The following is a 23,087-nucleotide window of genomic DNA, read 5'->3' as shown; positions in this document are numbered from 1 at the left end:
ATTTATATACAGCATTTGCTTTCTCCTCTCACACAGCATGACACTGGTGACATACTCAATTTAGTCTCCAGACTTTCTTCCTGATGTTGAAGTAGGTATTCCTCCTTCTCTTCCTGTGCATTTGATTATTCCTAACTGTAGATCTGTATATGTCTGTATTGAAAGTTATCCTGTTTTTCAGATAACTGTATTCAGTTATCCTGTTTGTTCTTCAGACATCCACACTGGCTCTCGATTTCTTTATCAAGCATTTACAACTGTTTATTTGTTTAACTATATTCCTGAATTTAAGGTTAGGCTGACTGGTCCACAATTCCCCCATTCTTCCTTTTACAATTTTAAAATGTTTGGAATTTTCCATTTTTATGGAAACTCTGTTGCTGTCCACATAGGAGGACAAAGAGAATGCCAGTGTTCCGAACTGCTTTAGCTAGTTCTCAGAGTACTCAAACATTATTTTCACCGAGTCCCAATTCCTTCTTTGTAATTTGACTTATCTGAGCATTTTCTAACCTTTTATTACCAAGTTATGTTCTGAATTTTTGCACATGTTTGCTAATTGTATTTAGTTTTCAACAGTTAAGCTTTTGGGGAAGATAAAAATAGCATCAAATACCTCAGTTTTCTCCATAATTTTTTTTCTTCCTGTTAGCAGTAAAACCAAATTACTCCATGTCTCCCCTTTGCAAGCAGTGTATGCACAATAATTGCACACCAACTTTTAGTTCATTCCACCTAAAGTTGCATCTAAGTCCTTCTGATTTTGTCTCTGCTTGTTCTCAGTAGATTAGCCGATCTGCAATTTCTGTGGACTTCTACCTCATTTTTTAGGTTAAATGGAAGTTCAGGATTTAGCCAAGTTGGTTTGCTAGTACCTTTTTGTTTACTCACTCTGATGCCTTTTGACATTAACTAGAAAATTAAAGAAAAACAAGGAGTTCACCTGATTTCTAGAAACACTGACACTTGGTTACTATGATGCTTGGGATGAACATATCTTTCATGGGCTGGGAACTAAAGGGCAAAACCACTATAATCAATAAGCTAGATAGGTTCTTCCTTTCATCACAGAATCATACAACATGCTGCGTTGGAAGGGACTGATCAGGATCACTGAATCCAACTCCTGGCCCTGCAAAGGACACCACGTGCCTGAGAGCATTGTCCAAACACTTCTTGAACTCAGATAGGCTTGGTGCTATGACCACTCCCCTGGGAAGCCCGTTCCAGTGCTCAACCACTTCTGGCTGAAAACCTTTCTCCCGATATCCAAAATAAACCTCCCCCAACTCAGCTTCATGCCATTTCCTTGAGTGCTGTCACTGGTCACAAGAGTGAGGAGAGATTTACCTGCCCCTCTCCTTCCCCTTATGAGGATGCTGAAGACCACAGCGAGGTCTCCCCTGTCTCCTCTTCTCCAGGCTGAACAGACCAAGTGACCTCATACAGCTTCTGCTCCAGATCCTTGACCATCCTCGTGGCCCACCTCTGGACGCTCTCTAATGGCTTAATGTCTTTTTTATACTGTGATGCCCCAAACTGCACACAGTACTAAAGGTGAGGCCACACCCTATCTAGGTATAGACAAACTCTACTTAGGACAATAAGGACATCAGACCTGAGAGAGCGTCTGGAGCATTTGATATCTGCAAACTAGTTACTGACATTCTGAACTTGCCCAGCTTCAAGTTGCTGATGAGGCTACTGTTGAAAATTGACACATTGACAAAAATGGAGACTTCAGTGTTTTTCAACTAATTTCTTGACCAAACTTCATCACTGGCACCACTAACTCCATGTCTTGTCCCAGTAGATACAACACCCTACTGTCTCCATGGGAACTGAAGGCTATCTCTTTTCCTTGCAACATGCTTCTAACTGTAGAATTTTCTGATGCTTGCCACACAATCTGATAAGATCCAACTTTGGGACAAGTAAGTAATAAAAGCCTAGAAGAAATGTAACCAACTACTCACGAAAAACAAAACATCACATGATTATTTGTTGAAATTTATATAATAATCTTGTAGTTAAAGTTTTACGCTTCTTAAAACAGAAGATTATCAAGGGAGACATCCAGTTTGGATAGTAGAATAGATAGGAGGTAGGTAACCACATAGTGAACAGTAAATGATGCATGAGGTGCAGGATTCTCTTTAGGTGTACTGTCACTGCTCACAGATTACCTCTTTTTGTCACATTAGCTTTTCCTTTACCTTTCCTATCTCTTGACACATCCATATCCCTGATGAGAGACAGCATGTGTATGCTCATGAGTGTAGCAACTGCAGTAGCATGGGTATGCTGCCACAACTTGCTCTCTGATCCTGCTGCACCAAGACTTAAAATATTGGTACCTTCTCACACTTCTAATCCCTCCAGATTTTGGAAGACTGCATAAAATTTCCTTCACTGCTGCAAAGGCAATGAGAGAATTATGCATCTCTGCCCAATCAGTGAATCTGTCTCCTGTATGTAGACTTCAAAGAAAAAAAACACTAAACAGAAGTAAAAATACACCTTTCCTAAAGGAAGCAGGACACTCCTTTTCCATGCTGCTTTTCTATTCTATGCTGGCCGCAGGCCACCACAATTCTGCCTGCTGGCACTGGGACACTGTCTCATGCAACTGGTATTCCAGTGTTACCACCATGCCAGTGCCCCAGACTCGCTTTGACACTTTAGTAGCTTTAGAGCCAGGGAACTATGAGTGTAAGATACCATCCTGTACCTTTCCTTCACCTCTTCCTCTTCCTGTTTCCTCCTACGCTCCTCCTCTTCTTGCCATTGTCTTTCCTCTTCCTCTCTTCTGATCTGTTCTTCCTCTTCTCGCCTCCTTCTCTCCTCCACTTCCTGCTTCCGCCTGAGTTCCTGCTGCAGCAGGTGCTGGTAGAGGCTGCGAGCCAGGCGGCCACGCCAGTGCTTCTGCAGGGTGACCGCAGAGGCCTTCAGTCGCAGCAGGCTCTTCTTCCAGAAGTACGCTCGGTAGTTCTTTTGGATTACAACGACACTGGCTAGCACCTTCTGATACTTCTTCCTAAAAACAGAACCAGACACTTAATGCGCCAGTGAAGTCATACATGCTCTGCACTTCTCATGCCTTGTATCTGACCACCTCCACAGAAAAATTATTTGGGGAAAAACACTGTTTGGAAATGACACAATTTCTGCTCCACTACTGCCACTACCTGTAAATCATATTCACCTCAGTGTTATCCCTCTTACATCTACCACTGGTTTGTTTCCATAGGCACCTACTTTTGTGAGGACTCTGTGAGGATAAGGGATGGGTTATTTGGCACACGGAAAGGGAAAGTCCTCTGGGCCAAAGACTCCTTGCATTGCACATACACACATTCGCTGTGCAATTAACATAATAATTCAGTGTGTATTTACTATAATAAAAACAAATTTATTATAATAAAATACAAATGACCTTACTATAAGAGAACAAAGTCCCATATTGCCCCATCTTTTAAGTGGGCAAACACAAATTACTCCAGAAAAAGCAAAAAAAGTGCAAAAATAGAACTGGTCACATTAATTTCATATTGCCTAGGGGAAAACACATCGATACTACAATATTGATCATTGAATGTAACATTTTAACAGGTTCACATAAACAAATACTTCTATTGCACAACATTTTGCCTAAACAAGAATCATAGAATATCCTGAGTTGGAAGGGACTCACAAAGATCATCAAATGATATGAAAATCAACTTTACAGCACTCTAAAACATGATAGGGCCCCGAAACAAAAGAATCATAATTCCCTATTTCTAGTAAAGTTCTAAATAAATCAGGTTTTGGCTCTGCATTACAACTTTTATCAAGGACCTGAAAAAGAGTTCCTGGTAGAAGTTTGTACAAACCGAGCAAATAGTAAAAGTTATTAGCACACAGTAATCTGGATCAATTTGTAAGCTAGATTCAAACAAACATTAAACAACCCAAAAGAGTCAACCATAAGGTCTTGTATTGAAGAACCAAAGGCCAAACACACCTGATGTCCAACTATGTTGGAAAGCAGCAAGTCAAAAACGGAATTTTGGGCCCCAGATCATCGGGTAAAGGCAAACTCCCATCATAATGCTATAGAAAAAAATACTAATGGGATTCTTATACTTGCAAGTGGAAACATTGCGCAGAAGGGGATTACACTGTTGCTTTTATCCTTTTGTTCTGTGTTGGCACCCCCATTCCAAGAAAAATGTTAGATCCTCAAGTGATTTCTGAGGAAGCAGGACTGGAATCAGAAATTCAGCCTTACAGAATGAGAGCACTTGCCTTAAGAAATAGAAAACGCTGATACCAGGCAAAGTACCACACTTCTGGGTGGCATCTCTATTTTTCCAACAGGAGATATAACAAGATTTAACCAACTTGAAGCCGACAACTATTAAGGCTGAAAATAAGTGGGCATTTTTTAAAGTAACTTAATATATTTAGACACCTTAATAACTTGCTGTAGGGAAACAATCATTGGTGCTATTCAAATAAAACCCTTCTTTAATCCAAATCAGAATTTGCAGAGGGAAATTCTATGGGGCTCCTACGCGGGATCTTGAGCCAACAGGCTACAGTAATCCTGTGAGGTCTTACAGTACTAGAAAGCACACTGGAAATATCACAGTATTCTCACATATCCTTCCCATGGACCTTCTGCAACACCGTGAGGAAAAGACACATCTCAAAATCCCTGTCCTGGCAATCAAATTCCCTTCAGATGGCAACAGGGACCCATGCTGACAGCTTGCCACCTCCCTGCACATCAGATACATCAGCCCAGTCAAGAAAATCAGGAGAGGGATGCTAATAGTAGTAGTGTGCAGAGGTCACACTCTTTTCCATAAGTATTAAGTCAAAGGGAGGAAGCATAGAGAAGAGGAAAGGGAAGACATGATAAGAAGTAGGAGGTTTTAGATTAATTGCTCCTGAGCTGCAGTCCCCTCGCCCCTACTCCCTCTGCCCTCCCTGTGTCCTGCACATGGGGCGTGAACAGCTGCATGTGCACTCTTTGCCAAGGCAGATATAAGTGCATCAAAAAGGGTGGTCTGACTTTTACAAAATGCATCTGCCAGAAACTCTCTCAAGTGCCAAGCCCTGCCTACAGGCCAGCTCTGCCTGCTAATCTGCCAGGCTGAAGTGCCCCCTCATTCCTAATGACCACAGCCAAGCTCGCAGACGCCCTTCAGCTGGAATTGCTGCACACAGGCTGTGAACTTCATTCCCCTTGCTCAGCCTTCCACTCACGCTCTTGCACTGGCCGAAGAAATTCGACTGGCAGCCCATGCCGAGGGTTGGGAGACATCCTGACCATGTATCACACAAGAGAAGACGGAGTGGCTGCAAGGCTCCAAAGCTTTATTTGAAATTTAGTTAATTATTCTGTTAATGAGCAGAAATTGGCAGTTATGCCTCCAAGGACTACACAACGCAGGGCTATAGAGCAATTTGCTACTGTATTCTTCTCCTAATCAATAGTCCTGCAGAATCCAGGGACACAGCCGAATTTGCACATGGATCCTGCATTATGTGTATTTGGGCTGGTGAAGCTGTTACCTGCATCTCAGAGCTGCACAGATTAGTTAAATAAAAATGGGGTCATTTCAGTTGGCTTGATTTCCCTGTCTTACCTTTTAGCGACCAGTCAGAAATACTAGGCTGCAGGGAATGAGAGCAAAGAAAATCTGATTCTCCAGGCTCACAGAACAAGTTCACAAAGGGAAAGGAACCAGCAAAATCCTTCCTTCGCCAATCTATTCTGCATGAGACCAAATGAATTTAAATACACTTATACTTGCAAAACTAACAGAAATGGTATCAAGCTTAAGGTAGCACTCACTGGTACTCCTGACTTCTGCCCAGCTCTGCACAGACCATTCAGCACTTGCCCAGATGAACTCCTGCCTGCTGGACTTATTTTCAATACAGGTGCAATGCAACTGGAAACTCTTCACAGAAAGAACCAGAGAGAAAGAGTGGAAAACCTTTGTTCACTCCCTGCTCTCCTCCCTTGCAAAGTCCAGCTACCTCCAGACACCTGTGAGGATTTCCATTCTGGCTGCAGAAGCACAGCTTGTTCTTAAAGATGAGACTCAGAAGGGCAACATGTGGGACGGGGAATTCAGATCTGTGGAGGCTGAAGGACCACAAGATTTCTAACCAAGAGGAACACTGCTGCCACACTGTCTTCTATCACAGCCCTACAGGGCAGCAGCTACCTTACCAGGAACTCAGAAAAGCAGTAATCCAGTATGCCTGCGGTGATGTTTCCCAGAAAATCAATTTTCCTGTGCTAATCCCTACTATTCTCTCCAAATGCTAGACACAAAGTAAAACAGAGCAGAGGCCCTGACACAAAAAACTTGCAGTCTCATGTACAAACAATAGAGGCAGCTCATTTGTCTTCCTAGAGGGAAATAAATAAATGAATAAAAGCTCCAGAGACCAAATGTGTATTCTGCTGATATTCCACACTGGCAAGGCAGGGTACAACCCTTGCACACATTTCCCAATGCAAAATGAGCTACCTGGTGTAACTGGAGCTCTAAGAAGAGTGCCTGCTGAAACAGCGCTGCTGGCCAGGGATTTCACCTCCTCACACCCCTGACTGACAGGTGTCTGGAGCAGAGACCAGCCAGGAAAGAGCATCTTACTGGGATTAAGTGTGCATGCCACAGCCATTAAGGAGTCAGCTGTTACACTGACTTCGAGGGGCAGAGGAGGGGCAGTTTGCCTGCAGTTTGTTCTCCCAAACCTTCTCTGGTCAGGTGCAAAAGGGAGCGGCAAGAGGAGATTACTGTTGCAGAGCTGGCCAAAAACCAATTCTGAAGAGTTAATTAAAAGGAGAGGGAGATCACGAGGCAAACAGGCAGGGCGAGGAAAGAGGGTAAGCAAAGGCAGAGCTGCAAGTGAGGAAGAAGCAATTTGCAGGGGAGCAGAAAACAGAGTTGACAGGCACAAGGAAAAGGAGAGGACCCAAAGAGTAGGTGGGGCCCAGCCAGGAGAGCCCTGAAGGCAAGGAAAAGGTGTCATCAGAGGCAAGCAATGTGTACAGAGGTCCCCGAGGAGCCTGCTGAGCAGCGTTGAGGGAGGGTGCAAGCGTGCACAGAACTAAAAAAGGTGCCAAAGGTGCAGGAAGGTTTCAATAGAGCTAGTGCTGGCAGGGAGGGCACATCCTGCAACTCTCCCTTAGAATACAGGAGGGGAAGACGGGATGGATGCTAGGGGACTAGAGAGCAAAGCAGGGGGTCAGGGCAATCCAGGCACGCAAGCACAGGGATGGTGGGGCAGCCCCCAGCACTGACCTTGCCATGTAGCCCAAGACGTGGGCCCGGATGACTATAGCTGCTTTCCTCAACTCCTCTTCCCGATCCTTCTCCAGCTTCTGCTCAAGAGCTTCCTTCAGGAAAACCTGACGCCACGGGGAGGAGTTTCAGTAAACACAAAGAGAGGAAAGAAGTCAGTCCCCGGGAGAGCCGGGAGGTTTCATCCCCGGGTGAGCGGCGCGGAGAGCGCTCCGTGCCCGGGCGGCCCCCGCGCCTGCCCCGGCGCTGCCCCGCGGCGCCCGCACTCCGAGCGCCGGGGAAAAGTTTTGCAGCGGCAGGAGCCAAACTCCGTGCCCAACCCCCGCCTCCCTCACTCTGTGGTCAAGACTTAAAAGAGAGAGAGAGGGAGGGAGCAGAGGAAGGAGGGAAAGAGGAGGGAGGAGTAGAGCCCGTGCTTGCGCCTGTGATTAACTCTTTCTCAGCTGACAGCTTTCCCTGCACAATCCGGTACCGCCCTGCAGCAGGCACCGGGACCTACTTGGGAGATTATATATTTTGCAAAGAAACTCCTCCGCGTTTCAAGGAAAAGGGAGGAACCTTTATATTTCTGGACTCCAGGAAGCAACCTTAACAGCAAGCTTAATAATGGAAGGCAGTCTGAAAGCCAAAATCCCAGTCGAGGTGCAAAGCTGTGTGTACCTTCAGCCCACCGGAGCTGGAGCCCTCCACCAACCTCCAGAACTCTGGGGTGGAGATGCTTCCGTGCTGAAGAGGTTCAGCAGTGCAGCATGCACTAGGGCCAACTGAGCTTGGACAGTACAAGTCTTCAAATATTACTGTTGCACTTCAATGTCCAGTATTTTAATTCTCAAGCATCTTCCATCACCTGTATTTCAAACCTCTGCTCGGTGCTAAATGCTCGTGAAAGATGAAGATGCTACTTAAGAGACAAAAGAACTGAGATACAAGCAAGATAAGGCCATGTTTACAGGAATTGTACTGACATATCTGAGCAATGTTAAAGCAGCTGGCTTGCATAAGGTTAGCACAGGGTTCAGCACAAACTCCTGAAATAAATGCATTGCTTTTTGAGATGGACTGCAGCCTGCATGGAGCTCCACGGCGCTGTGGGTACACTGCTAGCAGTACCTAGCCTAGAATAAGCTGGCTAAGGTATGTCCATACAAGCTGCAGTCACAGCAGCAACTGCCATATGGTCAAGCTCGTGTGACCTGCTGCCTGGCATTGGCACTTCAAGGGCCAGCAGCAGAACAGGCTACATTAGTAAAGTGCTGCCCCACTTGGTAAAGCACTGCCGTGTATGCAGGGTGTGAGCTGACACTCCTCAATCTGCAGAACCACACTAATCAGTAAAAACTCCTTACAAGTATATTGGATCCATGTGGTTATGGTGAGAGGCCAGAGATTTGAACAGTCATCTAGTCTCAGTGTTCTATACAAACTCTCCTCCTCCCCACTTACCTCCCCTTATTATCTCTGTATACCTTCCCTTCCATCACTGCTTTTGGCCTCATGCCCTAAGGCTCTTCTTTCCCCCTGCAATGACCACTGCGTACTGACACCTCTCCCTGAGTTAGTACCTATAGCCAGTGACTTTCCTGGACTCAAATTTCTCTCGGGAAGCAGTTTCCATTAAAATGGCCTTAAGAAAGGAACTGTTTTATAATGACTAAGTAACCGTGGGTAGCCTTAAAAGAAGGTTCATTATCAAGGTACTGCCAACCATGAAGCTGGCATTCTTCCCTGCAAGTTGTATATCTACTCCCACTGTCAACTAAACAATCTTTTCAAAACTTCTCTGAGGCAGAGATTGCTCTTTCCATTACATTCCAAAACCAAGCAGCAGTCACCCCATTTCAAGAATGCAGCCACCAAAACACTGTCTCAGTCCATTATCTTCATCAAATTGCAAAAATAGTCAGGCCATCAGCATTTCCATAGCAAGCACTGTCTTGTTGGACCAGGCCAATAAGGAGGGGGGGAAAAACTTCAGGGCATGCAGAGTTCTATGAGATCCAGCCCTAATCCTGTAGGATTATAGGATCTATATACACTTGAGAGTGAGGGGTTAATCTCGAATAACATAATGATATCTACTTATAAGCTGTTGGCATTTTGCAGGTTTGTTTGGGTATTTTTAAGACTCCTGTAGATGACAAGGAAGAGTAACAGGCATTCAAGTCCAGAAATATTTTTGATGCCTTGTAGAAATAAACTGGAAGGTGGCCTTTATTTTGGTCATAATTCATAGTTGTTTTCTGAAAACATGAGATCACTTTCACCTGAGGAAGGAATGATTGAACAAAACATACAAAGTTACCTCTATCATACCTACTCATGCTAGACACTGGCCAAGTTTTAAACCACAGTGCAACACCACAGCATTCCTCACACAACCTCAATAATGCCTGTATGCACCATCAGTGTGACAGCAAACATGTTAAGCTTTCGTATAAATCAGCAGACACCGAATGGGCACCCATGTGTACAAAAGTGGGATCATATGATTCTTGGGGACAACACTGGGAAAGCAGGAAGTGGGTCACTGTGACCTGGATGCCAAACAATGTACAGCAACCTCCTCCTTCAGATAGGCCCTGCAAAACAGCAGGTTGAAATGTGGAAATTAATGCCTTCAAATAGCAAGAATTACTGTGTTAAACAGCTGTAAGAAATCTGTGTTGTGGGTATGGGCAAGTATGGCAGAAGTTCCAGGGCACTGAGGAAAGGGGCATGGAAACTGCTGCTCCATGCCAGCACATCTCCAGTGAAGACAAGGGTACCTTAGCACCACCTCTTTCATCATCACACTGCTTGTTTGCATCCAAGCCCTCAACTCCCAACAATATCGGATAAAACCTGCCTTGCATACATTAATACTTCTTATAAACATTAATTTGACAATTGCCAGCACAGCAGCTGCTCTATTCTTAATGAAAAACACAAAGATCATCCTGCCCTTCCTCCTCCGTTTCCTTTCCCAAGCTTCACAATCCCCTGCACTAATTCACAGAGTCTTTTCCTTCCTCCTTCAAACAATTGCTAGGGATATAATTATCCTTCCATTCATTTTGCAGGAAGTATTCCCCTTTCTATAAGCCTTGCTCTTCACCCACCCCCTATACTTCTTCCTAGGTTACATCCCCAGTGGTTTGTCACACCTTTTTCAGTAGCTACTCCTGATTCCATGAGCCAAGGTTAGTTCTGGGAATCACAACCTGAGTACCCAGAGCTGCACCTGTAGCAGCAAAAGTGGCAGTAAGGCCACACAGGGGACTTCCTTTTCAGGACAATGACCTACACTACCCCTTAGGTGGTAGCTTCACTTCACTCTTACCTGAAAGCCTCTGGAAAAATTAAGGCTCTTTTCTTCATGAACCCAAGTATTCTAGGCCTGCGTTACCCAGCCCCAGCTAAAGCATGAATACAGAAAAAGCACTCTGTATTCCAAAACCAAGACACAACAGCTGGATACAGGCAGCAGGGAAGGTACTACCAGGAAGCACCACTGCTCTGCACACCTCACCTTGGCATCTGCTTCCCTAGGGGCAGGCTTTCTGGAGGCACTGTCATAAAGCTGAGTTGCAGAGTAGTCTCGATAGCAAGAATGAAATAGCTTTGCAAAAGAAAGAACACCAAGCAACTCATCTGAAAAACGAAATGGCAAGGCAATGCACCTTGGAATGACAGCACCTTGAAGTACCAGGGGCTGGCCAGCCATTCAGCATGGCAGCAAGGGTGGAACATGCCAGGACGGTCTTGGAGTGATCCATTCTTTAAATAAATAGAATTGTTACCCTTTACCAGGACACACATCTCTAATTCAAACCATGCCCAATATAAAATAACCTCTACAACCCAACAAGATGGCTCAATTGCTTCCCAACTCCTGTCAATTTTCCTTCTCAGGCATAAAGAAATTAAAAAATACAAAGACTGCCATTCTTAATAATTTCTTTCTTCCCACAATATTCCAATCTACAGCAACCAGGGTCCTAAACAGAGAGACTGCTGTTTACCAACATGCCACATACAGCTCTTCAGATATCTTTTAGATTACAGGACACAATTGTTAAAAAAAAAATACATTAGAGTGCATCCAGTGTTTTGCCAAAATACAAACACATTTTCTTTGCCACAATGACCACCTGTATATTGTTTTTTCAAAATAATTTGTGCAGGTCAAGAATTGAATGAAAACAGATGGACTCGGTCCTTCGTGATGCACAATGGAGACTGAAAAGGGATCCTATTGCTGCCAAGGACTCAAAGCAGCCTGGATTTCCTGCTTGTTGTCATTCTGTTGTAGTCCCTGGACTCCAGCTATATAGCTTATTACCTTTTGTACTCCACAAGGTATGTGCGTGTGAGCTTGGTCCTCACACGCATTCTCCTGCTGCCCTTGCTGTAGCCCAGCAATCTTCCACTCTTGTCACACTAGGAAGAATGTTCAAACTCCACGTTTACCAGCTCTAACCACTGCTTTCTAAAGCTTTCCAGGCACAAGCAGCTCTGCAACACACACAACCTCCACATAGGTTTTAATACTAAAATGCTAGGAGACTGGCAGTCACCCAAGTAATGTGGGTTATCTAGGGACAGGAATGACCAAAACGGTTCCTGGCTTGCAGGGATCAGTAAGGAGACTCCAGATGCTCAAATCAAAGATGGGGAACACTTTAATTACAGAGCAGAAATACAGCTAAGCGATAAAACCTTCTTTCTTGAGTATCAGTGGAGGCATGTAAAAAAAAACAATCAATCAACCAAACTTCACATTAATATATCTCCTTCCCACTACAATGGCCAGTGGTTTCCTTGGTTGTCACATGGAGCTCATAGCTCAGACTACAAACTGGGCTACCACCACTCCTGTAGGAAGGGGAGAAAGATATCTTGCTCTCTAAAAAAACATTATAGTCTGTGCACTCATTGAGAAATCACTGCTCAAAGCAACAAATATTGTTATTTGATCTCCCGGACAAATTAAATGTGCATGTTCACTAGAAATCACTTCTGGTTTCAATGTGACCCTTGAAATATTCTGAAGTACTTTTCTGAAAGCTTAAGGACAAAAAAATGCAAGAAGTTGCTTTGATGGACAACCATCTGCTCTAGATATGGACTGCATACCCACTATTGAGAAACGCTGTCTGCACTGGACACCATCCATCTTGGAATATTCTTTGAAGAATTTACTGGAGTATGTGGAAAGTTAGAGACAGTTTCACAGTCCCAGATTTCTATAGCAATATACCTCACAATGCTCACATCTATTTCTCTGTGAAAATCCAGACTATTCCAGGCTAGAGAGAAGTGTTAAGCTTTCACCAAAGCACAAGCAAAGTCTGAATTACGCAAGTGGGCAGAAGCATTTGGATACCTTTTCATAGAAAATGTATGCTAGCACCTGGGCTCACTGCACAAACCATCATCTGAGCTTCCACAACAGAAAGCTGTCACACATCTGCTGGTCTAGCTATTCACAGTTTAGATATATACCAAGCAGCAGCTCACTGCCTCAGGCTAGAATTTTGGTTAGCCAAGCAGAGTGAAATACCTGGCACAAGAGGCAAGAATTAATGGCACACGTTACAGTTGCATAAAATGAGACCCATGTTTGTTCTCCTTGAATCCTTAAATTGGATCAGACACAACAAAATCAATCTGGTGTAGTCAATGAGAAGGAATTTAGACAAAATCAAAAAGCCTTCTACATCTCTAGGTACAAAATATGGGAAATATTTGAGATGCTACAGGTCAATGACATAGGCCAGTGTATTTAAAGGATCAGGACTGCATTGTCTTTTCTACTGCCTTGAATCTCACCAGATGCAATTGCCTCCCCTTGCAGCTGGAACAAAGCCATGCCCTGCCCCACACTGATGAAGTACCTTGGTTTTACCCAACTGCCATTCTTTCTTGCTGCTGTCATAGGTCTGAAGAAAACCTGCACATACAGCTTTGCTGTTGTCTGAGAGACTTGTTCCCTTCACGAGCATCTTGTACCTAAGAATGAAACAGAGTCTCATGAGATTATGATTATGACAGTAACAGCCCCCTTCCCTCTCTCTCTCCCCAGTCTTTTAACTCTAATTATCCTTCTCCCATTAATCCTTCTTCCCTTGGGACCTCCCTTCTTCATGTTTGCCTTCCAGTTTGGAAATTTCCATCCCCCAGCCTTTATCTGTTCCTACCACACTGGCAATTATTGTTGCAATCCCAGTAAAAAAATACTAACTCAACAGAATTTTTCAGTAAAGAACAACTGTCTTTCTGAAACATGTGCTTTCATCAGACACAAGTTATTTTGTTCAGTATAGGGGTGGCATTTAATGCTCCAAGAGACAAAGAAAGCAATGTTCAGTGATTTCTTCTAGCCTTAAATTTCAAGAAATCCTTTCGATGTGGCTAATTAAAAGAAGTAATCACTCTTTCCAATATTAATCATCAACTATACTGTCCATTAAAATTTTCTCCAGCCACCTAAAGGTTTTAAGTATGGTATTTTCTTTTTTACACATTATGACCAGCTGGGTTTCACAGCATCACACTAGCAAATCTGTGCGAAGCTAAAAAAAAAAAAAGAAGACCATCTGGCTATTTTTCCGTTCTGACTTTTACCCTAAAGGTAAGTCTTCAGAAGGGCTTCCAGATCAGTCTATGCTATGGGCAATGAAGTCATGGTTAGAAGAACATCCCACAAATGATCCATACCAGAAGCAGCAGTTAAAAATGGAACAATCATATGGAATTATATACCTTGGGGCTGTTACAGCATATGAGACAATGACAGCAATTACCTGCTGAGAAAGTCCTGGAAAAGGCGCCGTATAGGGAAACCTGCTCTTCGAACTTTCACTGTCTCCAGCATCCCTGAGTACCGGAGCTGATTTAGAACCACATCTGGATTAAAGAGATTTGGCGCCTACATAATGATCCAGAATAAAAAACAAATAAGAGAGACAGAGTAAATATTGATCTTGGTATTAATGTCTTTGCTGGCTTGAACAGTCACTGTTTCTCTGAGCACGGTCTCAGGCTGTATATCTGTTTCTGTGTAGAAAGTCAACCCTGCATATTTGGGCAGGCCAGGTGAAAAGGAGGAAGTTTGGGTCAAGGGGAAAGCAACCTCACAACACTGCACGGTGCAGAATATGGGAAGAAAGGGAGCTGGGCAGATCCTGAAAAAAAAAAAAACAGTTTGGAGACTGCACTCACAGTCAGATCATGGTAGGAAAGCAAAGACATAATGCATTAACACATACAGAGTGCAGAACCCTGACTCAGTTCTCTTTGCAGTCTCTCTCCAGTCAAAGTGGAGAAAAACTACAGAATTCTTTTCTGGTACATATCCCCTAAGCAGGCTGTCCTCTGCCGTATCACACACAGTTTCAAAACACACACAAAAAAGGATCAGTTCAGAGCTCCCCACCCAATATAGTTTGCAGCATATCCTCCCGCCACAGTTCACAATACAAGCAAGAGTCAGCCTATCTCTAAGGACTGTGACTTGCTAATGAAGCGTCCACCTCCTCTGCCTCAGAGCCAGGGATCTGCAGGAGACATTTCCTACTGCACAAGTCTTGCATTCCAGAACAAATTTCTCTACAGGCACCTCAAACAGGAGTGATTGCTTCTTCTACCACAGCTCTGGGCTCTGCACAAGCCTGGTTCATCTTCCAGGTTTCATAAGCACTGAAAGAGGTGGGAATGGCTATATAATCTCATACTCAGCATGCAGCCTTTCCATCTGATTACCAGGAGGAAGGTTTGTTTTTCCTCAGCTGTAAAATAACTAGAATGAAAAAGGGAAGGTGAGGAGGAACTGCTCTTATCCTCAGTTTGAGGCACCTGCCTGGCATTTGTGCAAGAAGTGAGTGCTCATGCAGGCCTCTGTCTCATGAATGTATTTTGCTGGGAGACAGACTTACCTTTTCTGTATTTGGTTTGATGCAGCGGATGAAGAATGGGTTGGAAGTACTAAGCGTGGCCATCAAGGAATGGAGAGAATCCTAAACAGCAACAAGACAAACCCCAAAGGATCAGTGACTACAGAAGGCAGAGGGGCTACATTTGAAGCAACAGGGTCTTCATGCAGCCCTCACATTCTAATGTCCTTTGACTCTGCCTTCCAAAATTTCAACAACACAGGAGATCCCCTCCTTTCCAAAACATACTCACACAATTAGTTTGCTCCTAACACTGTTTACCTGGAGCTGTATAGCTCACGTGAGTTAATTTTACATGTCTCTCAAACTTTAAATGCAGGAAGATAAAACAGTGAAATGAACGGAAGGTTTGCAGACAATCTAAGGAGGTAAGATTCATACCTGCAAGGTCCTCCCAATAAGGTTTTATTGGAATTGTCACAATACTTGTAAAAAATGTGGCCTAAAAGGACACGTACACTTAGCTGAAACACCAAACCAATATGAAAGATCAAAGAACCTCAAGAATTTCATATACTTAGCAAAGTATATTCCCTCTGCCACCCTGCTCAGTCTCAGCATCTCTCACATTATACACCAGACAGAAATCCTTGGGGCAGTGGCACTGTCTTTTTTTAGCACTGCAACATTCCTGCACATTTTCAGTGCTGGACATAAAACAAGGATGAATGACTCCTCTTGGCTGCAGGCCTTGCTTAACCATCTGCTCCTCCCCAGAAGCCTGCTGCTCTCTTGGAAAACATCATACCCGGAACTGGGAACTGACAGTCGGTCTGCGCCTCTGGGTGCCCATCTTCAGTGTCTCTTCATTGCAACGACTGCAGACTCTTTCAAAAAGGTCATAAATGAAGTCCAGCCTAAGGGAAAAGAAAAGAATGAAAGAAGATGCAAGACCTCTAACACCTGTGAGAAGATGGCTCTCATTCTCAGCAACTGCCTGGTCCCACTGTGAAACACCTCATTTTTATTCCTGCTGTGCCAGAGTGGCTGCAGGAGGCAGTTCAGCTGGGCACTTCAGTGAGGAAATTAATACTTTCCATGTGGCTGCCCAGAACCCGCAGGCTGCCCTGTATGTCACACTCTGCTGCAGAGCCAGAAACCCCATCTCATGCTCTCAAGCAGGACATTACACAAAGGAAAATCTCCATTCTGCGCTGGCTAGGACACCTCCCTTGAGCTATATGCCCCCAGGCAAAACTACCTTGAAGGTATGCCAGCTCGACTGGTGCTGTCATGCCCTCCTGAACTAGCTCTGATGACTAGCAGCCACAACACGCTCATGAAATTGGAACCACAGCTCTTTGTAGCGAGAGGAGTTCTAGAGCTACCCTCAGTGGAGGTAGGGAAGGAAAGGGGTAGAGGAAGGGGAGAGAAAGGGAAGGCGAAGGGGAAGGGAAGACTAACATTGCCAAGAGATTTCTGTCATGCTGTTATAACTCTTTTTAAAACTGGGACAACATAAGTCCTGATTAAATCTGTGCTTCATTTGACTTCTCCAACTCTCTTTTCGTTTGTCAGAACACTCCGGCACAAAGGGAAGAATGATTAAGAATGATGCCTGATGCTCTGGCAAAAGCAAATGCTTTCCTTGGTCTAGTTATTACATGAATGTGGCTTAGCCAACCCACCAGATGTGGCCTCTTCACAGGCATACCTGCTGTCTTTCAGCATGTTTAAAATGTCATCACGAAAAGTGTCTCTGTTCTTCTCCAGAAAGCCTCTCACATCATACAGCACCTGCAACACAGACAGAGCCACTAGAACAGTGCTGTACAAATCATTAAGCACTTCTACATTTACATGCCAATGTACAAGACCTCCAGCAGAGCTACACAGTAACACTGCAGGCATATGCCAAGATCTGAACTTTTGGGGTCAAAGAACTCCAGAGTTTTACAGTTACCATCCAGAGAGTGGCTTTTAGACATCAACTAAAAAACACAAAACCCCCTCAAAAGCAAGAGCCAAGTGAAACAGCTGCAAAGATTTGCCTGGCAGGGAGGGTGTGTGGAGAAATCCTTTGCAAAGGGTGAGGTACACCATTCACTTCAGGAGAGCAAAGCGAATGGAGAATGCCACTGCCCTGACTTCCCAACCACAAGGGCTCAGCAGATATTTTTCTAGGAGGGGGTTAGCCCTTCTTTAATGTGCAGGTGTCCTCCCTTGACACACCTTCATCCGTTTCATAGCTCTTCACAACAAAGAGCAACATTTAACCTTAAAGGCTTGGAAACCTTTTCCTTTTTTTCGATAGGTATTTATCCTTTTCTCCTCCTCTTCAATAGTCAAATTTTCCTTGTGATTTTTACTTTGGGTTTTGTTTACTTGTGAATGTGCATGTAAAGACAATATGAATAACAGAAGTACAGAGGAGTTTAACCCCCAAAACGAAAGTTACTTGAGAAACTGAAACAAACATCCAGGCTGGAGAATATAGTACATACTATTTTAAGCCTAAAATTTCAAAAGTGCTCTGGTAGGGGGCACTAACTGTGTGGCAACACACAGTTCAGAGATATTCTTGATTTTTGGAACCTAAAATCGAGGACCTTAAATCCAAGATATACCAAGCATCTCACAAACAAATCATGAACACCTACCTCCCCTGCATAATGTCTTATGCCAAACTGATGGTCTGTTACTCGAGGCTTCACATAGTAGGGGTTGCTCTGAAATGAAAGAAAAAGAAGTAGTCTTCTAATGCTGGTGTAAGAATAAACAGGCTCAATCAGGAACTCTGCCATGACTATGACAAGGCTTGGATGGGCAAGGACCTTAGCTCTTGCAGAGCCCGACCACATCTGCTGCAGCTCTCTGCTGCTACATTACAAATATGTTACTTAAATAAGATGGAAAAATCCAGCCCTTCAAGGCATTACTCATGTGAACAAGGGCTTGCAGAATCAAGGTTGGGCAGGCATGCCATGGATGAAATGTTAATTCTTGTGTGTCTGACACCTGAGGAGACTGGGCTCCACACAAACCATGTGGTGCAGGACACAGGATCAGGATGCAAGGAAGATGGCAGCTTTGCAGAACACCTACACACCTTTTCTTCATCAAAGGAAATACTATACCAGTGTCCTGTCTTCCTCTATATTTTATCTTTCTTTGCACCTCTCTTCCCCTTTATTGAATATTCACTTTTCCTTTCTCTTATTAGATGTTCTACTCTCTCCTTTTCCCCCTCCTTTCTTTGTTCTGTGAAAGCCGTTTTAACTATGTGAGAACAGCCACGCTGCTCGAGACCAACAATCTATCCAGCTGAGTATTCTGCCTCTAGCAGTGGCTATGTACTGTAGAGTAAGAACAAAGCAAGTAAATCATACTTTCATCCTAATATTCCCTCAAAATCTACTTATTTCTATAAGGTCTGCCTAACTAGTTACCCCAAGTGGATTTCTCTTGCTTGCTTGCTTATTCTGCACCTGAACCCATGAAAACTTCTTGCATCCAAGTGTCCTTTCGCAGGAGCTCTTAACCAGCCCCATAGAGAACTATTTAAGCCTGGCTTCCATTAGTGCCATTTGTCTTCTACAGGCCATGTGTGACTTTTAAACCCATCACACACACCCCCAAGTCATCTTCTCTCCACACTGCAGGGTCCCTTCAACCTAGTTTTCCATAACACTGAAGCTGTCCCAAACCAGTTGTTTACTAGTTCTGATATAACCCCTTTTCGAGCAGAGGGGCCCAGTGGTGTACATTATTCAAAGTGCAGGTGATCTATAGATTACACAATGCCATAACAATGTTTTCTTCTTTTGTTCTATTTTCCAGGACTTTCTACTATTTCATCTGGGTTTTTTTATTACTACTGAGAACTGTGCTGATATTTCCATGGAACTATCTATCACAGCCTCTGTCTGGGTCTCGCTCCTGAAGAGCAGCAGTCAGTTCAGGGCCCAATGTTTTCAAAGGGGAAATTGGGACTGTTTTCCTTCAGGTACACCATTTTGCATTTATCTACACTGCTTTTCATTTTCATTTTACCACCCAATCAGTCTCATGAGGCCCCTCTCAGTCCAGTCTTGCTCCATGAATCAGCAGAAAACTGCCACCTCAATGCTCATATGAGACAGTATCTTGCAGGCCTCTCTTCATTGAGGTAGCTGACCATTTACATTATTTGAATTTACCCAATAGTGAAATAAGAACTATAGGCCTATAATTTCCTACAATACTTCCTAAAAATTAAAATAATTCCCCATCTTCTCAGACAAAAGTACTAAGAAAATTTTAAGTAACATGTTGCACAATGCTGTTTATAATTGAGCTCTTTCATCTTCAAGGTCTTTTGGCAGTATTGGGTGGATGGCTTCTGACACTGATAATTTGTTAGTGCTACTGGAAATTTTTTTTCATTGCTTTCTTTTCCTTTTCATATTGACCCCATTTCATTGCTCTTCCCTTTCCTCCATTCAGTCATCTTTTTCCAATCACAAAATTCCCTATCTTCCATTCCAAGCATGACTGCTCCTGGCTCTCTTATGTGGATTGGCACACTCATCTCCTCTCCCTCTCTACCAAGCCCTTTTATTTCATTCATGCTTACAACATTTCTGGTTCCTTCTCCTATCTCCCCTATTGCTCCTCTCTTCAGTTGTATCAGAGGTCATATTCTCTGAAATCCCAGCCTTATGCTTTTCCTTCTTAAGGCTACAGCAATCCACAGAAAATACAGAGAAGAGGGCTTGTTCTCTTCAGGCTTCCCAGCAATGCTGGCTGGATGCCTTCCAGTGCTCTTCCAGCCAGCAATAGAGACTTTAACTGGTACAAAAAACAATTTTACCTTCAACAAATGAAAACCCTAGAGCACTACCTACTAAATCGTTCCTCCCTGCATTTCACATCTCATAAGCTTCCTAGGGTTCCACGTTAACTGCTATCCCCTCAAAGCAGACAGAGGTGACACTATGAACAGCTTAATGAAAAGGCTACTCGATGCACAGAAATTACCAAAAATAGCAACCAAAATGTTGTGGGGCATAAAAGAATGCAAAATAATACTGGCAGTCTCATGCTGCTGTACAATAAACCACAGGTACCTTCTTACCAAGGGAACTGCATTCTGGTCTGATTATTTATCTCAGAAAAGAATAGAGAAAAAAATATGTAGACAAATTCAGAGACAAACAGCAGAAAGAAAGAGGAGCTTTGAAATATCTCCATTTGGAGACAAACTGAAGAAGTTGGGACAGTTAAGAGAGAAAATTCAAAACAAGCGAGGCATTAAAAATATTAATTAGTTTTATATTAAAAGTTAACAAATACCAACAACGATAAAAAAATTAAAAAAGATACAGCAGGCGTTCTCACATTCCTTGACCTGTAATACAAGGCAAAGCCACAGCAGACTAAATTGAAGGCCTTGATTTAAGCCTGAAGAAAGGAAATATTTCCACAAAGCTCTGTGTAAGTAGCCAACCAAAAGTCATTGCTGTTGTTTCCAATTTTGTAGTCATGAGTATTACCAGCAAAGTTAGAATACAAATATGAAAAATGAGAATATCTGCATCTATGCCAATTAAAAAAACTTCAGATAAAGGATACAAATTTTTATGTTTTCAGGCTTGGATGAAGTCTCAATTAGAAGACTAGGAAACATATTTGCTGAAAATGTTCTTACTAAAGTAGTAAATTACTCCATAAGTCCATGCTACAGGCTTTAATTTGTTTTGTTTTCAGTCTGTTTATTATTTAGAACAAAGTGTTGGCTGTACCAGAGACATGGTAAGGGATTGCTACAGTGATCTCACTGGGGTTTCTGTGTCCCCAGGATAACTTTCTGACCTGCATGAAAAAGCCATTCCACTCCTGTGTCCAGAACACAAGAAAGAGGATGAAAGAATTTAATTAATTAGGAACAATAAGAGAGCTTTTATTAAAAGTCATGAGGCAAAAGCCGTCCCCAGCCCCAGGAGACAGATTTGACACGCTCTGGAGCAGACTGCTGTGAGTCAGCTGGCAAGAGAAACCCATACACTGTGCAGCCACATCCTGTGCCTGGGGTGTTGCCTTGTGTCTCATCGCAGACCAGCAGAACCTGACCTCCATCCCATCCTACCAATTCAAACTTCTTCTACCCACAGCCTGTGGAATGCACACTCCCTTTTCTGTATGTGCACAAGAGACCATTCTCAGGTTGTCTCACATATTACTTTTGTTCAGTGCAGCTTAATTAAACACTCGCAGGTTTGGGTACCAGGCATTTTAAATTTCCTGCACAAAGCATATATTTTACATCAACAAAACCTTCACTTTAGGTTTTGCAATGCTGATGGGGCTAACATACTGATCATTTGCCTGCCAGGTTATTTTCTTACTTACCATATGCTGGCTGTGAAGTTTTTCCAGAAGGGTGTTGTCTGTGCCTTTGGGGAATCGACTCTCTTCATTCACCAAAGCCAGTAGACCTAGTTTCTACAGTCAAACAAGAGACAAGCTTTTACAGTCAGCAAAAGCTCTAACTACACAGCACCAAGACAAGAACTGGAGATCTGAACAGACCACTGAGCAATAACTCCTGAGTTATACCCAGCAAAGCTCAAGCTGAAAGCAGAATTCTGGCCAGTCAATGCATTCAGCAAGCAGAATGTAAGTGGAGATTATTTATAAAAAAATCACATTAAGGTTTTACTTAAACACTAATCTAAAACTATGACACTCTTCCTAAGCTTACTCTCAACAATAAGCAGAGATCTGCTTTCTTGAGCTGGGACTACAGCTCTAAGAGCCCATACTTTTGCCAGGTCACTATGGGAACATGATCTAAGCAACTATCTGTTTTTAAAATCAAGAAACCCCAGGAAAGGTCTCAAGACAATCAGCAGTGACCATGGTGATCCCTGGAAACTGTCACAGATAACTCCTTACCTTCTCAATAAGGTCCAGGCACTCTGCATTATCCATCCAGTCAATGGCTTCCCAGTTTATCCCTTCCCTGACAGTCAAGAACAAAGAGAACAAAGATGTGAAATGAAAGATCCAATGCTCTGGGGTGTAGGAGAAGAGCAGAAGTAGCTGAGCATGGCAGCTGTCCCAGGACTGAAGACAATTTGCAGTAATTAGGCTTTGCCATGGCTGAGGAAAAAGAATAGGGGACACAATGCACTGCTAACACAAGGAGATGGAGGTAGGAGACAGCCTTTCTTATCCATACTGGTGATTTAAACTGATGCTTATCTTGTAGGCACTTGGGTAAATTTCACACAAATTTTAAAACTGTAGTTGCTCTTTCAGGACTGATGAGCATCAGCCCAAGCAGTGGCGATGATGGACAGTTTGCTACACAGCTTCGAGAGTCAACTGCTGACCCACCAATATGGAAAGAAGGCCCAAAGCACATCTGCCAGAAGACTGAACTACAATTCACAGGTCCACCAGAAAAAGAGACAGGAGAGAGTTTTCAGGGAGAGTTTTGAAGAGGATGACACAGGTAAGCTTTAGCTTGATATACAGGGTGCCTACAGGGTGGCCCTGCATCTTTCAGAATAGGGGCTGATATAGGTAGAGTAGTGCAATAATTATGCTTTGGAAATCACCCATGAAATTCTGTAAATCTGCTGAATGTGTTTTTCCTCTCTTATCACCTTCTTACACTCCCAAAATAAAGGATGTTTCTGTTTTCAGAATTCAGAGAAGCCTGGGAATAGCTCTTACTCAGGAATCCAAGGAAGACTACAGGCTATGTATGAAGCTACTTACTGACTTTCTGATACAGACACCTTTCAGGTGGAGGCTAACATTTTGAAGATAGTGGAGAAGTTGTCTACAAACCCTTCAACCTAGGCTTCATACTTCCAGGTTCAGAGCATCAAGATGAGATACACAGAGCTAC

The 23,087-nt window shown here is 43.4% G+C and overlaps 1 protein-coding gene across 3 annotated transcripts in view; it reads right to left on the bottom strand.

Moving 5' to 3' along the window:
- The window catches only part of LOC113994781 (unconventional myosin-X-like), a 92,394-nt gene that overhangs the window by 28,570 nt on the left and 40,737 nt on the right, over positions 1–23,087 (bottom strand). For all 3 annotated transcript variants that reach the window (XM_027734207.2, XM_027734208.2, XM_027734210.2), the window contains 10 exons: positions 22,124–22,190; positions 21,578–21,670; positions 17,848–17,916; positions 16,902–16,984; positions 15,996–16,104; positions 15,230–15,310; positions 14,099–14,223; positions 13,190–13,304; positions 7,314–7,420; positions 2,732–3,037 (listed from right to left, as the gene is read on the bottom strand). In XM_027734207.2, the coding sequence (XP_027590008.1) occupies positions 2,732–3,037; positions 7,314–7,420; positions 13,190–13,304; positions 14,099–14,223; positions 15,230–15,310; positions 15,996–16,104; positions 16,902–16,984; positions 17,848–17,916; positions 21,578–21,670; positions 22,124–22,190 (1,155 nt within the window). The remainder of the gene's footprint in view (positions 1–2,731; positions 3,038–7,313; positions 7,421–13,189; positions 13,305–14,098; positions 14,224–15,229; positions 15,311–15,995; positions 16,105–16,901; positions 16,985–17,847; positions 17,917–21,577; positions 21,671–22,123; positions 22,191–23,087) is intronic.

This window comes from Pipra filicauda, unplaced genomic scaffold (assembly GCF_003945595.2).
Source record: "Pipra filicauda isolate LSUMZ 115617 unplaced genomic scaffold, ASM394559v2 scaffold253_size2546935_pilon, whole genome shotgun sequence".
Taxonomy (NCBI): Eukaryota; Metazoa; Chordata; class Aves; order Passeriformes; family Pipridae; genus Pipra; species Pipra filicauda.
This window is presented reverse-complemented; position numbering and strand designations above follow the sequence as displayed.